The sequence below is a fragment of the Coregonus clupeaformis genome, chromosome 31, assembly GCF_020615455.1.
Source record: "Coregonus clupeaformis isolate EN_2021a chromosome 31, ASM2061545v1, whole genome shotgun sequence".
Lineage (NCBI taxonomy): Eukaryota > Metazoa > Chordata > Actinopteri > Salmoniformes > Salmonidae > Coregonus > Coregonus clupeaformis.
This window is the reverse complement of record NC_059222.1, coordinates 25,569,681-25,584,974: the sequence shown is the minus strand read 5'-3', so window position 1 is coordinate 25,584,974 and position 15,294 is coordinate 25,569,681. Positions and strand designations below refer to the sequence as shown.

The window sequence follows — 15,294 nt, the reverse complement described above, 5'->3', positions numbered from 1 at the left end:
TAAATACCTTTGGAATGGCAAACATCCAAAGATTAGGTTTGAGGTGTTACAACGACAGAAGTGTAATGGTGGACTTGCATTACCAATTTATTTTATTTTACCACCAGTCTTTTCAGCTATGACCACTTATATCATGGTTTGATCAGTCTACATCAGTCTCTTGGAGAACTTTTGGGGAAGAACTTGTTTCACCTATTAGATTGCAGGATGTGTTATTTTCTGGTATATCTAATAAGAAATGCATGTTGTATTTTGGTCCTATGATTTCTAATACAATAGAGAATTTTAGGAAGGTTGAGAAGTGTGTAGGTGGTAACTGGAAATGGCATCTCCATACCCCTCTATGGCATAACAAGGCTATTACGTCCGGTAATAAACCTTTTGAGTCTAGAGCCTGGTCTGCAAAAGGGGCCAATAATCTAGGGGATATATTCAACTCAAAGGGTCTTCTTAGTTTTCAGGAACTCTGTCTTCGTTTTGATTTGCCAGGGTCGTTATTCTTTCTATATCTTAGACTACGGTCAACGCTTCCTGCCTATGGGGTCCCATTGGGTACAAATTTGGGAAGGCACCCAGTAATAGAGTGGATTTTTACATTCCCGTCCAGAGGTTTTGTGTCTGCTATTTACTCTCACCTTCAACTATTAAAGCAGAAATATCTTTTAATGGTTAAAACATGGGTAAATTATTTGGCTGTCGATAATGAGGCTATTGATTGGGAGATTGTCTGGGAAAATATATTTCACTCATCAAAGAACCCAAACCATCAATTAATTCATTTAAAACTTTGTCATAGATCGTACTGAAAACGTCTTGTAAGATTTCATGCAAAACAGGCTCAAAGCCCATACTGTGACCTATGTAACCTCAATACACTTGGCACAAACAAACATGTGATATGGGATTGTCCTGAGGTTTATGAGTTTTGGAGGAAAGTGTTGTAAATTCTCTCTGGCATGATTGATAAAACTGTACCCCTTCAACCAATTCCGCTGTTGTTTAATGATGATACAGGTATGTAGCTGAAATGAGAAACAGCTGTACCCCTTGAACCAATTCCGCTGTTGTTTAACGATGATACAGATGTGCAGCTGAATGAGAAACAGCAAAAAGTTTGGCTTGCTGGGTTGACAGCTGCCCAAAAACGTGTTGTTCAGCGCTGGTTGTCATCACATGACCTTCATACATTATAAGGAAATGGCTAGCATACTTTCAGGACGTAATTATGTTGGAGTTATCCACTGCCCATATGAATAAAGCCAGTCCTAGCACCTTGGAAACATGGAAAGTAGCCGCCTCAGAAATCTCTAAATTGTTGGATATGTGTGAAGTAAAATGCTTACTTGATGGTGTTGTATTAGCAAATGACTTTGCTGTGTATATTCTAGTGTAGTGTGTGTTGTTTATTTTAATTTGATTAAAACCTTTGTTTATGTATATATATATTTTTTTATACATTATGGGTTGTCCAAGGTTGGGAATAGGGTGGGGCCGCCAGGGGTATGTTTGGAATACAGTGAGGGAAAAAAGTATTTGATCCCCTGCTGATTTTATACGTTTGCCCACTGACAAAGAAATGATCAGTCTATAATTGTAATGGTAGGTTTATTTGAACAGTGAGAGACAGAATAACAACAACAAAAAATCCAGAAAAACGCATGTCAAAAATGTTATAAATTGAAAACAATTATAAGTTTGCCACCAACTAAGTCATGTTTTGCAGAGGGGTCAAATACTTATTTCCCTCATTAAAATGCAAATCAATTTATAACATTTTTGACATGCGTTTTTCTGGATTTTTTTGTTGTTATTCTGTCTCTCACTGTTCAAATAAACCTACCATTAAAATTATAGACTGATCATGTCTTTGTCAGTGGGCAAATGTACAAAATCAGCAGGGGATCAAATACTTTTTTCCCTCACTGTAGGTGGGGTTGGAGCGTGTGTAAATTCAAAACATATACAGTGGGGAAAAAAAGTATTTAGTCAGCCACCAATTGTGCAAGTTCTCCCACTTAAAAAGATGAGAGAGGCCTGTAATTTTCATCATAGGTACACGTCAACTATGACAGACAAATTGAGAAAACAAATTTCAGAAAATCACATTGTAGGATTTTTAATGAATTTATTAGCAAATTATGGTGGAAAATAAGTATTTGGTCACCTACAAACAAGCAAGATTTCTGGCTCTCACAGACCTGTAACTTCTTCTTTAAGAGGCTCCTCTGTCCTCCACTCGTTACCTGTATTAATGGCACCTGTTTGAACTTGTTATCAGTATAAAAGACACCTGTCCACAACGTCAAACAGTCACACTCCAAACTCCACTATGGCCAAGACCAAAGAGCTGTCAAAGGACACCAGAAACAAAATTGTAGACCTGCACCAGGCTGGGAAGACTGAATCTGCAATAGGTAAGCAGCTTGGTTTGAAGAAATCAACTGTGGGAGCAAGTATTAGGAAATGGAAGACATACAAGACCACTGATAATCTCCCTCGATCTGGGGCTCCACGCAAGATCTCACCCTGTGGGGTCAAAATGATCACAAGAATGGTGAGCAAAAATCCCAGAACCACATGGGGGGACCTAGTGAATGACCTGCAGAGAGCTGGGACCAAAGTAACAAAGCCTACCATCAGTAACACACTACGCCGCCAGGGACTCAAATCCTGCAGTGCCAGACGTGTCCCCCTGCTTAAGCCAGTACATGTCCAGGCCCATCTGAAGTTTGCTAGATTGCATTTGGATGATCCAGAAGAGGATTGGGAGAATGTCATATGGTCAGATGAAACCAAAATAGAACTTTTTGGTAAAAACTCAACTCGTCGTGTTTGGAGGACAAAGAATGCTGAGTTGCATCCAAAGAACACCATACCTACTGTGAAGCATGGGGGTGGAAACATCATGCTTTGGGGCTGTTTTTCTGCAAAGGGACCAGGACGACTGATCCGTGTAAAGGAAAGAATGAATGGGGCTATGTATCGTGAGATTTTGAGTGAAAACCTCCTTCCATCAGCAAGGGCATTGAAGATGAAACGTGGCTGGGTCTTTCAGCATGACAATAATCCCAACACACCGCCCGGGCAACGAAGGAGTGGCTTCGTAAGAAGCATTTCAAGGTCCTGGAGTGGCCTAGCCAGTCTCCAGATCTCAACCCCATAGAAAATCTTTGGAGGGAGTTGAAAGTCCGTGTTGCCCAGCGACAGCCCCAAAACATCACTGCTCTAGAGGAGATCTGCATGGAGGAATGGGCTAAAATACCAGCAACAGTGTGTGAAAACCTTGTGAAGACTTACAGAAAACGTTTGACCTGTGTCATTGCCAACAAAGGGTATATAACAAAGTATTGAGAAACTTTTGTTATTGACCAAATACTTATTTTCCACCATAATTTGCAAATAAAATCATTAAAAATCCTACAATGTGATTTTCTGGAATTTTTTTTCTCATTTTGTCTGTCATAGTGGCGTGTACCTATGATGAAAATTACAGGCCTCTCTCATCTTTTTAAGTGGGAGAACTTGCACAATTGGTGGCTGACTAAATACTTTTTTTCCCCACTGTAAAAATTGGAAAAGTGTAAATATTATTTGTATTCTTGTATTGCCCTTGTGACCCAATAAAAACATTTGTTTACAAAAAAAGGCTCCATAACTTTCAATGAAAAATGGGTTACATCTGACCATTGCTTTCCTATACAGTAAAAAGTGTCCACTTGAAATAATGTCCAGTAGCGAAGGACCAACAGGACAGAGGCTCCCTAGGCTTAAAAGGGTTCAATGGGCTCTCTGCCAGGAGGTAATAGATGTAGCTGGGGGTTCAACAGGACTTGCTGACACACTCATTTATTTCCTTTTGCCAGTCTTGGATTCCAACCAACATATCCTATCTTTTCTTCATTCAAAGGCACCTTAACTGTGCTCTTGTGAGCTTAACAAGTTTGAAATGCAATCACTATGTTACATGGACAGTATACTAGAGTTCTCAGCCTGAACCCGACGGGACCCGACGGCCCGGCCCGGTCTTGTTTTTTTAAGGCATGTTTGACTAGGACTCAATTCACATATAAGACCTGGCCGGCCTCAAATTCTATGAATTGAATCGGGTCGGTTTCGGTGTCTGCGCACCTTTTAGCCTACTCTCTCAGCTGCAGCAGACACTAGAGGCGCCAGGATTCCAATATTGGCTGAGCCAGAGAAATCTGTGGCCATAACAAAACTTTTCTTTCTGATATTTGCAATGTTTCAATTTGCGATATGAATAGGGTGGAGTGCACTCGGGAGAATGATGATCCACACGACCACAACAGTCTCAGTATCAGGAGAAGCCCATATTCCAATGGCATCTGTTAATGCCGATACATCCTAACAAAATACAGTGAGGGAAAAAAGTATTTGATCCCCTGCTGATTTTGTACGTTTGCCCACTGACAAAGACATGATCAGTCTATAATTTTAATGGTAGGTTTATTTGAACAGTGAGAGACAGAATAACAACAAAAAAATCCAGAAAAACGCATGTCAAAAATTTTACAAATTGATTTGCATTTTAATGAGGGAAATAAGTATTTGACCCCTCTGCAAAACATGACTTAGTACTTGGTGGCAAAACCCTTGTTGGCAATCACAGAGGTCAGACGTTCCTTGTAGTTGGCCACCAGGTTTGCACACATCTCAGGAGGGATTTTGTCCCCCTCCTCTTTGTAGTGGGTGAGAACCTCCTTCCCTCAGATGGTCTTGTAGCCCATTCCAGCCTTGTGTAGGGCTACAATCTTGTCCCTGACATCCTTGGAGAGCTCTTTGGTCTTGGCCATGGTGGAGAGTTTGGAATCTGATTGATTGATTGCTTCTGTGGACAGGTGTCTTTTATACAGGTAACAAGCTGAGATGAGGAGCACTCCCTTTAAGAGTGTGCTCCTAATCTCAGCTCGTTACCTGTATAAAAGACACCTGGGAGCCAGAAATCTTTCTGATTGAGAGGGGGTCAAATACTTATTTCCCTCATTAAAATGCAAATCAATTTATAACATTTTTGACATGCGTTTTTTCTGGATTTTTTTGTTGTTATTCTGTCTCTCACTGTTCAAATAAACCTGCCATTAAAATTATAGACTGATCATTTCTTTGTCAGTGGGCAAACGTACAAAATCAGCAGAGGATCAAATACTTTTTTCCCTCACTGTACACCCTATGACTACCCTGCTAACGTGCCTTGCTGGACCTTGTAAACTATCAAAAGTAGACCCTTAACTGATCCAAATGTTTTCCTAATCAAACATTCATTCAAAACACAGGGCTTTTGAGTCATGTATTCAAATGAATGTTAGACAGAAAATGTAGTTATTTATTTATTGTTTAATTATTCAAGGATTCTTTGTTATTTCATTTTTTTTTATATGCTTGATTGTATTTAAAGGCATGAATGACTCGTCTGTTGCGTAATGATGTAATGATTGATTGATTATATTGAAGTAGGCTAAGTTACGTTAAGACAGATAAAACAGGATGTACTCTCACAGCTCGATGGTGGATACGTTATATAAAGGCTACTACAGGAGACAGTAGAAAAACAATACACTTGATTTAGGCTACATTATTGCATGCTATATGTTTCTGATCAGTGATAGATGAGCAAACAAATACATGAGCTACCATCTCCACTTGCTCAGGCAGAAATCAATAAACCAAATATACAGACGGAGATTCAGTTAAACAAAATCACATTGATTGATTACCAGACAGGTCACAGGCTTTCGGTTGGGAGTTGGACAGCCTACTACGCGACTGAAGAGTAAAATCCACTTGTTAAGCTACATAACATGATAGCATTATGTTCTGATCAGCTAATATATGAGCAAACTAGAATAAAGATGTTCATAAGCACTCACCTCAATTTAGCTAACATTTCCCAGCCTAATTCTTAACAAATATCAAAACGGAGATTCAGAAAAAAATAATCAGACATTGATTGATGTATCAAGACGAGTCCCCCACTCTTGTCTCAAAGCAGCGCGATGGTGCTGTCCCAATCAAAACGGTGCTGAAACCATCATCTAGATGACCACAAATGACTTGATTTAAATTAGTATAACGGTTGGATATGACTTTGGGAGTTTCAGTATAAGCAAATATTTGATACATGCCTTCAATTGCATAAGTTTACTTCATTACAATATTTTCATCGATCATAACTAAGGTGAGTTTTCCTCTCTCCGCGCTTTTTTTTAGGCCAAAGGGCTGTTATCTCGTCTCCTCACTCCACTGCTGCCCGCCTCCGCCGCATTGTTCTCAACACCAGTTTAAATCAATATACTGTTATCTAGAAATCTGTATTTTTTGGGGGTTCAGGATCATTTAAATTCTGTGATTACGTACCGGGCCTGGGCTCGGGCTTCAGCTCACCGGGCTTGGGTTGGACCGAGCTCTACCTTTCAGGCCCGATGAGAACTCTACTGTATACTGTACATATGTGTGTGACATGTATGAGACAGCAACATAGGTTCAGAAACAGCCATGTGGACTTTTTCACTGTATATGCAACTTTATGGATGGCATTGTAATGCATAGGATCACTTTCATTACCTAAATCGGCTTAGATGTTTATTATAAATAGTTCATAAATAGTCACAGGATATTTTAATGAATCATGCATTTTTTAATGTTACCCACAAATAACGCATACAGTACAAGCACATTAAAATTGTATGTTTCCCATTAAATATTTGATGCGTACAAATTACATCATTAGTTTTCTACTGTAAAATGGCCTATGTTGCTTTAGCTAAAAGCTAAATTAGTATATAGGAGAGTTGTTAATCCTACCTTGCTGTACAAAGGCTCCATAGACTATCCAGATAGCACTGTGCAGGGAGTTGGACGCCTGGGTGGCGGGCTGCTGGTGTGGCACTGGAGGATTCTGGGTCCTCAGTGCCTGCATCCTGCTTAGCAGGAAGATGAGAACTCCCACCACGGGAATGGCTGCAGCGATACACCCCCACACGGCCAGGTCAAACGGAGCGAACAGCGAGAAGATGTTTATCTTCTCCTCTGGTTTCCTCAGCAAGATCCCCACAGAGTAGTCCATGTAGCGCTTACTGAAGTCCACCGCACTCTCCCGCTCTGGAGTGATGGTAATGGCTGACACGGCCAGATCAGCTCTCTATGGGGACAGACAGAGAATAATTATAGAAAACGTCCCCCGGTCAGTCAGGGATGAGTTGGGACTGAAACCATGTCAAAACTGTGTTGGTTTGAGCCGTAATGGTCTCAAATGCCATTCTCTTACTGGGGATAATATGGCAGGTTGGCAGGTTACACGGGCCGTATTAAAAAAGCCGTACTTTGTTTATAAGCTCCCCGATCATTCCATTCCAGGAGCCATTAGGCAGCTGCGAGCCGTACTTGCTGTCAGCGACCTGGTAGATCTCGTACTTGAAGCCCAGGATCTTTGCCAAGGCATCGAGCACGTCGATGGAGAAGCCTTTGTACCGCTTGGGCTGACCAAGAATGTTCTCAGCCACCATGACAAAGGGATCCTCCTATACCAAATCAAACACAATATCACATCGAAATGCTTACAACATGAATATAGGTGCATGTGCTGAATCAAATAGTTATGTTTTCAGCAGCAGTGTTCCACACATGCGGAACCACATAGATAATGTTTACAATTCACAGCACATGGATGGTAACACAGTCTCACAGCGTCAACAAGTTGTTCCTTACCAGTAGTGTTACTACTTTGACCGTCACTCCTTGCATGCCATTCTCAATGCGACTCTCCTTCAGGCTGCCATTCAGACCATGGACTGAGTCCCACGTAGCCAGCTAAAAGAGAAAGAGAGAAGAGAGCGACAGAGAGATCAAGACTTTCAGAAATGTGTGTCAATAACAAGTGTTCAATTATGTTTTGCTCAGAAAAGAGAGCAATCTCTTCATGGCCTAATTAAATCTTTCAGGCTGTCAATCACACAGAATTACCATCCAAAATCCATCTCCACCAGACACCTTTTGATATGCCAACCAAAGAAAAGCTGATATTTAAAGCCTCTTAAAGCCTCTACAGTAATTAATTTCTGAATGTGCAAAGGGCATCGTAGACTACTAATGTCTTCCATTTACATGTTTTTTGAAGGTAGTCGGTGGGTGATAGATAGATAGATAGATAGATAGATAGATAGATAGATAGATAGATAGATAGATAGATAGATAGATAGATAGATAGATAGATAGATAGATAGATAGATAGATAGATAGATAGATAGATAGATAGATAGATAGATAGATAGATAGATAGATAGATAGATAGATAGATAGATAGATAGATAGATAGATAGATAGATAGATAGATAGATAGATAGATAGATAGATAGAAGGGGGGAAAACGGTTACCTAGGTAACAGCTGACTGAGGTAGAGCCATGCTAATGCACAGAGGTATAGTTCAAAGTTAAAGAAAAAAAATAAAATAAACATATTTCCCTCTCTTGACCTACTTCTCAAATGCTACAGTGTGTGTGTGTGTGTGTGTGTGTGTGTGTGTGTGTGTGTGTGTGTGTGTGTGTGTGGTGTGTGTCCTGCAACCATGTTTGATCCTGGTGAAAAATCTGCTTTGCTCAGGTGGCATACTGCAGTACACAGACAAGGCTCCTTCATTGATTACTTGATATGACATTTGTGTTCTCTGACAGCATGGCCAGGTGGACAAGTCCTCTGGCTGAAATTAAACACAAACAGGGAGGATTGGGCTAACTGGTCAAACCGTTCAGTCAGTTAAAACTGTACAGACCACCTGGGTATACCAAACATTAGGAACACCTTCCTGATATTGAGTTGGCACCTACTACCATACCCCGTTCAAAGACACTTAAATATTTTGTCTTGCCCATTCACCCTCTGAATGGCCCACATACACAATCCATGTCTCAATTGTCTCAAGGCTTAAAAAATCCTTATTTAACCTGTCTCCTACCCTTCATCTACACTGATTGAAGTGGAATTAAACAAGTGACATCAATAAGGGATCATAGCTTTCACCTGGATTCACCTGTTCAGTCTATGTCATGGAAAGAGCAGAGTTCTTAATGTTTTGTACACTCAGTGTATGTGTGTCATGGATACCATATTCTCTTATCATGGGTTACCTACAGTATAAAGAGGTCCATTCACAGGTTGTGTGTGTGTGTGTGTGTGTGTCCCTGTTTGTATGTGCATGCGTGAATGTGTGTGTGACCCATCATCACCACAGCAATAACAGTTGATTAAACTCATATAATTTTATGAACAATTTCACACAATGATGTGACACACATTCAAATTTCAATAAACACAATCCAGTCCAATAAAAACAGGCCACTTTCTTTTGAAAGAATGATAATAAATGACCTGATTTTGAAGATTAACCCTCAGATTAATAACAGCTAATAACCAACTTAATCTTCAGCCTGCCGTCATAATTACGCTATTAAACGTACCATGTAGGATAATTGCTATTTTACAGCACTCCAAAGCATAGAGGCATGCAGTATACAAACATAAACAAGCAAAGGGAGATACAAATACACATACACTCAGATATAAGCCCTACACATGCAGTCACTCTAAAGATGTTAACTGAACTACACTCAGTGCACAAAACATTAACATCAATTACATAGGCTGACTAGGGGAATCCAGGTGAAAGCTATGATCCCTTATCGATGTCACTTTAATCCACTTCAATCAGTGTAGATGATGGGGAGGAGAAGGATTTTTAAGCCTTGAGACAATTGAGACATGGATTGTGTATGTGTGCTATTCAGAGGGTGAATGGGCAAGACAAAATACTTAAGTGCCTGTGAAGGGGTTATGGTAGTAGGTGCCAGGCACACCGGTTTGTGTCAAGAACTGCAACGCTGCTGGGTTTTTCCTGTGTGTATCAAGAATGCTCCACCACCCAAAGGACATCCAGCCAACTTTACACAATTATGGGAAGCATTGGAGTCAACATTGGCCAGTATCCATGTGGAACGCTTTCGACACCTTGTAGAGTCCATGCCCCAACGAATTGAGGCTTTTCTGAGGGCAAAAGGGGGGGGGCAACTCAATATTAGGAAGGTGTTCTTAATGTTTGTACATTCAGTGTATATTAGAGCACAATACACACTGTTTATTAGGTACACCACCCCGTTCACGAAAATGGAGCGCTCCTACAGACAGTGAGTCAAGTGGCCGTGGCTTCTTATATAAAGCAGGCTGACAGGCATCGAGGCATTCAGTTAGAATGGGCAAAACGAGTGACCTAAGCGACTTTGAGTGTGGTTTGATCATCGGTGCCAGGCGCAACGGATCCAGTATCTCAGAAAAGGCCGCCCTCCTGGGCTTTTCACGTACGACTGTGTCTAGGGTTTACCTAGAATGGTGCGACAAACAAAAAACATCCAGTCGGCAGCAGTCCTGTGGGCAAAAACAGCTCGTTGATGAGAGAGGTCGAAGGAGAATGGCAAGAATCGTGCAAGATAACAGGCGGGCCACAAACAGAACGACATCTCGGAATGCACAAGTCATTGATCCTTGTCACGGCTGGGAAGAATTCAGGCTGTTCTGGAGGCAAAGGGGAGTCCGACCTGGTAATAGATGGGTGTACCTAATAAACTGGCAGGTTAGTGTATATTACCATCAATTTCAACAGTCAGTGAAAACATCACCGTGTGTGTCGTCATGGTAACCATCTTAAATGTAAAGTGTTCTGTGCTTTCTTTATATACTCATTTACTCCTTTTCAGCAGGATGAATGTGACTGAGCTACTGTAGCCTCCAAGGCCTATAATGAAAGGCTAACTATGAAAATATTGCTTCCCTATGAGCAGCCTGAGGCCAGAGAGAAGACAATTTTTCCGATGCAGATATTCTCAGCTGTCCTCTTGGTGATCTCTAAGTCATTAGGGATTTATGCACATTAGGGCCTCCAGCAGTACCAAAAACCATGGAATTGTTAAAACCATATTTAGATGTTTGAGCTCTCCTCTAGGAAGTCGAAACTACTATGGCAACTAATGAAACTGTAGCTTACTACTGTACCTCTGTGATTATGATTATGATTATTTTCTTTCTTTAATTAATTGAAACAATTAACTCTCCAAGCCAGAGACACAGGGAAAATGATATATTTTAAATTAAATCAGCTGCTTTTTAAAGTGTATCACATTTTGAGGGATTCACTTTACAAATGTGTTATTGGCATCAAGACACATTTATTTTGTCATGCATGCCCTGCATTCACATTACAAACTGCAACTTATTCATCAAAATAAGTTAGTTTTCTTGAAGAAAAAATACATGATCTCAGTAAACAGAAACAAAACAGCGATAGAAAACCATAGAGAAATCAGTGGCTCTGTAGCCTACTGCTTTAAACCCATGACAGTCTCACAGTATAAAGTCAATATCTATTCCAACCCCAGCCTCAAAGTCAGGCCTCAACCACAAAGAAGACCTCATAATAAGGGTGGTAAGGAAACAGCATAAATCATCAAACCAGAGCGGATGGGTCACTTTTCAATTGAGTTTTATATATGGCTTTCATTGTGACCCACAATGTTGAACTTTATCTATATCGACCCGGGTACATGTCAATCCTGCACATGAATGGATCATGGTTTCTGCCTCGGAAGGTAACTCAACTGTGACCCTGTGATGTCGTGTCAAATTCTAGGGTTCTAACAGCTGTTTGAACAGAAATCATGATGAACTGTGCACATAGAATCTCAGAATATAATTTCATAATGTACCCTTATGTTTTGAGAGGAAAGTCAGTTCCGCTAGCTTTTCGGGTGCCAATTGCTTAGTGGTCAATGGTCATCATTAGCCCCTAGCATTGTACTTGACACCACTGACTCTCAGTATGGCCATGATAGTACTCTTTCCTGTTCTACAGGAAGTCCCATATCCTCCTATTGTAGGGGAGCGCTCTGTTTTCTTTTTCTTTAAAGAAAACATATTTTTTGTTTCATTGGATAGGACAGAGGTCGAGAAGGAATATAGAGGAGAGTGTGCTAAATTAGCAGAGGGCTGGATTGGAACCCATGCTGATATGTGATCTGGAGGCAGCGGCTTAAGTCGTCCGCATGCTTCCCAGCCGAAACAGTTTGGTAGAGTTTGTGCATATACTATGACGACTTTGTGATGTTTTTGTTCGTTTTGGACTTCGATCAGGGTTTTTTCGGTTGTTCGGGCACTCACATTTTTTCTGGAGGCAAGTTCAGAGCCAAAGTCCACGCCCCTTCGTCTGTGATTGGTCAACAGTAGGGATTCTTCAATAAAGTCTTTGTTGTCATTCACTGAACTGAAGCATGCTGACGCCTTTAGACTGCTATCCTAGCCCACAGGGAACACTCTTTCTGAGCAGCAGTCAGGTCAGACATACAGCCCAGACAATCAATCAAATGTATTCATAAAGCCCTTTTTACATCAGCAGTTGTCATAAAGTACTTATAAAGTGGCTAGGAAAAACTCCCTAGAAAGGCAGGAACCTAGGAAGAAACCTAGAGAGGAACTAGTCTCTGAGGGATGGAAGCTCATCCTGTCCTAAAGGTGGACAGATCAATGGTGGGTCAATGCATCGCCAAGCATGCGCTTCCATCCCTCTTCCCTTTGTAAAAATGTCAGGCCTCTCAGTCAACTGTGGCGTTGCTTTGAGTGAGTGACAGAGCTAAATGCCCCCACTTGCCTCCACTTCACACCTGCTGTGCCCGTCCCGAATACATGTCCTTTCACAGAGATGATCTAAAAAATGCTCGAGGCTAAAAGGGTACTGGTGTGACTATCTGTCAGGATAGCTGTACTGCACATCACTGTATCACACGCCCGCTGGCAAATGGGTGATCAAAATGACATTGAGGTTTTGATGGATTACTGCTATGACAGAGAAGATAGTCTGGATGAATGTGTAATGATTTCATAAAACGAAAGGGGAAGTTATGAATAGATTTTAATTGTTGGAAATCACTAGATTTGTAATTCATAGTTAATAGAAATAGACAGGCTATGTCAGTGTTGGTTATACCATGTTTGTTTACAAGAGACTAACCAGTAGTGAATGATTAAATGCCTCCCTTAACCATGTGGCAGCGCTGCTTAGGTTTGCATCATCAGGTACAATGTGGCTCAACTCAGTCATGCTCTGAGCCTAGGCGGAGAGAGTAAAGCACAACCATTTAATTGATGTTCTCTTCCATCAATGTTTATAAACCCCCAGCCTTCTCTAACAATGTAATCAGGCAGTGCGCCTTAATTTCTAGCTATAGAAAGCATAGGCTTAAAGAAGAACATCAACTCTGCTCTCCACCTCTTTGGAAAGCATCCAGAAACTACTCTCAGAAGACTAAGAAACTACTGTTGATGGAATGGTGTATTCTTGTTGAATCCTCTCCTGTGTATTTCATTATTACACTGTCTGTCTCTGATCTTTGAATCTCCCCAGAAAGTTTAATCTCTGGAGACAGTTCAAAGAAAAGCATTGCCAACTAAGTGTAATTAGTGTGTGGCAAGAATTGAAATTATTAGAACGCTGGTGATGCTTTGTTCATTTAAATGCAGGCGGGGGAGGAAAAATAACAATACTGCCACCATCAACAGATGCGGCCTGGATGCGTTGTTTATTTATCCCTAATTACTGCAACACAAATTATTGCAGATTTACATTTGAATTTATCAGAGATGTTCAATATCACATGTATTACATTGAATTTAAACTAATTATCAGGCTCTCATTTCTTTTCAAAGAACCACAAACCAATCCAGGTTACAATGTTCAGACCTAGCTCAACTCATCAAGAAATCACGAAATATCACTAGGGACTAACAGTGAAAAGCAAAATCAACAATATCCCATGTCATTATTTTACGTATATTACTTGGGATTTCTGAATAGCAAATTGTTATTGTTAGGGGTTCTTCTCCTTTGTAATGGACTCATTTCAGAAGGACTTATATTCAGCCTAATCCCATTATGTTCCAAATGACTGTCTGTGTAATTCAGCTCTGCTCCAGAAAAGGGATGCACATCTACCTGTATGTTTTGGTTGTTGCTGGGCAGAGCCGCCACAGTAACAAGCCTATCAGGCCTGAGAGCCTGGAGGATCCCTGTAAACCTTATCAAAGCTGTGCTACAAGGCGATAAGCCCTTTCCATATTTGAAATAGCCCACTGATGGATCCCTATCTCCATTTCTCCATTGAAAGACCAAGAAGACACCTATGTAAAGAGACCGTCTGACACAATGGTGCCTCCCATCCCTCTCTCCCCCTCTACTTTAACCCCAATAAAAAACGTTATCACTGTGTCAAACCAACGGAGATTACACCTCTCTGTCCTGGTCGAGATTTAATCACCAGGCCTAGAACCACCAGTGGGATCCACTTTTGCTCTGTGGCTGAGCCATGTTGTGTTGTACTATCTCTCCCAGTAGGGAGTCCCCACAATGCAGACAAGAGGCAACACTGACCTATCTGCTCCATACAGCTCTAGTAAACCACACTGCATTGTACCTGCTAGCCTAGTTGCTACAAAGCACGTAATTGCGTGATGTGAATTCTACTTGCAACACTAAAGCCAAAAGCACTTCTGCATGCAATACTAGACTCACGCTGTTAGCCTACCAGTGACATCACAGCTTAATTTTTCAACAGATAAATATTGGCTGTTTCTCAAAATGCATACTACCGTGCTCCGAGCACACAAATTGGAGCACGGGAGGGTCGGAGTATGAGTCCAAATCAAAGTATATGATACGGAGCACGGACGGTGTCACGGTTTCGGCCGAGGCTGCCTCTCTCCCTTGTTCGGGCAGGTTTCGGCGTTCGTCGTCTCCGGAATTCTAGCTGCCACCGTTGCATGTTCTATGTTTCCTGTTTGATTAGTTTTGTCTGTTAGCCACACCTGTCTTGTGTTATGTCTCATTAAGCACCCTATTTAGTTTCCTTGTTGTTAGTGTAGTGTTGTGTGTAATTGTTTCGTGTCAGGTGTTTGTGCGTTACCAGTGTTTCGGTACGCCAGTTACGATTTACTTCCTCCTCGGTTGAGGAGAGTTTTTGCGCCCTGTGTTTGTGCGCTCGTTTTGACGCCTGTGTGCGTCTGTTGGCCTCTGGCCGTTTTTGGATTATTTTGCACTCGCTAGTAAAGTCTTGTTGGACTGTACATCTGCTTCTGCGCCTGATTCCACACCTCACCATTTCTAACACCGTGACAGAATTACACACCCTTGACATGGAATCAGCAGGAGCCGAAGCAGCCCCGACGAGACTGGAGGTCCAGGTTC

General features: G+C 41.2%; 1 protein-coding gene across 1 annotated transcript in view; it reads right to left on the bottom strand.

Annotated features, from left to right (window-relative positions):
• The window catches only part of LOC121547303 (glutamate receptor ionotropic, delta-1), a 509,157-nt gene that overhangs the window by 47,793 nt on the left and 446,070 nt on the right, over positions 1–15,294 (bottom strand). Inside the window, exons 9-11 of the mRNA XM_041858495.2 lie at positions 7,726–7,827; positions 7,341–7,538; positions 6,823–7,159 (exon numbers count right to left, since the gene is read on the bottom strand). Of these exons, the coding sequence (XP_041714429.1) occupies positions 6,823–7,159; positions 7,341–7,538; positions 7,726–7,827 (637 nt within the window). The remainder of the gene's footprint in view (positions 1–6,822; positions 7,160–7,340; positions 7,539–7,725; positions 7,828–15,294) is intronic.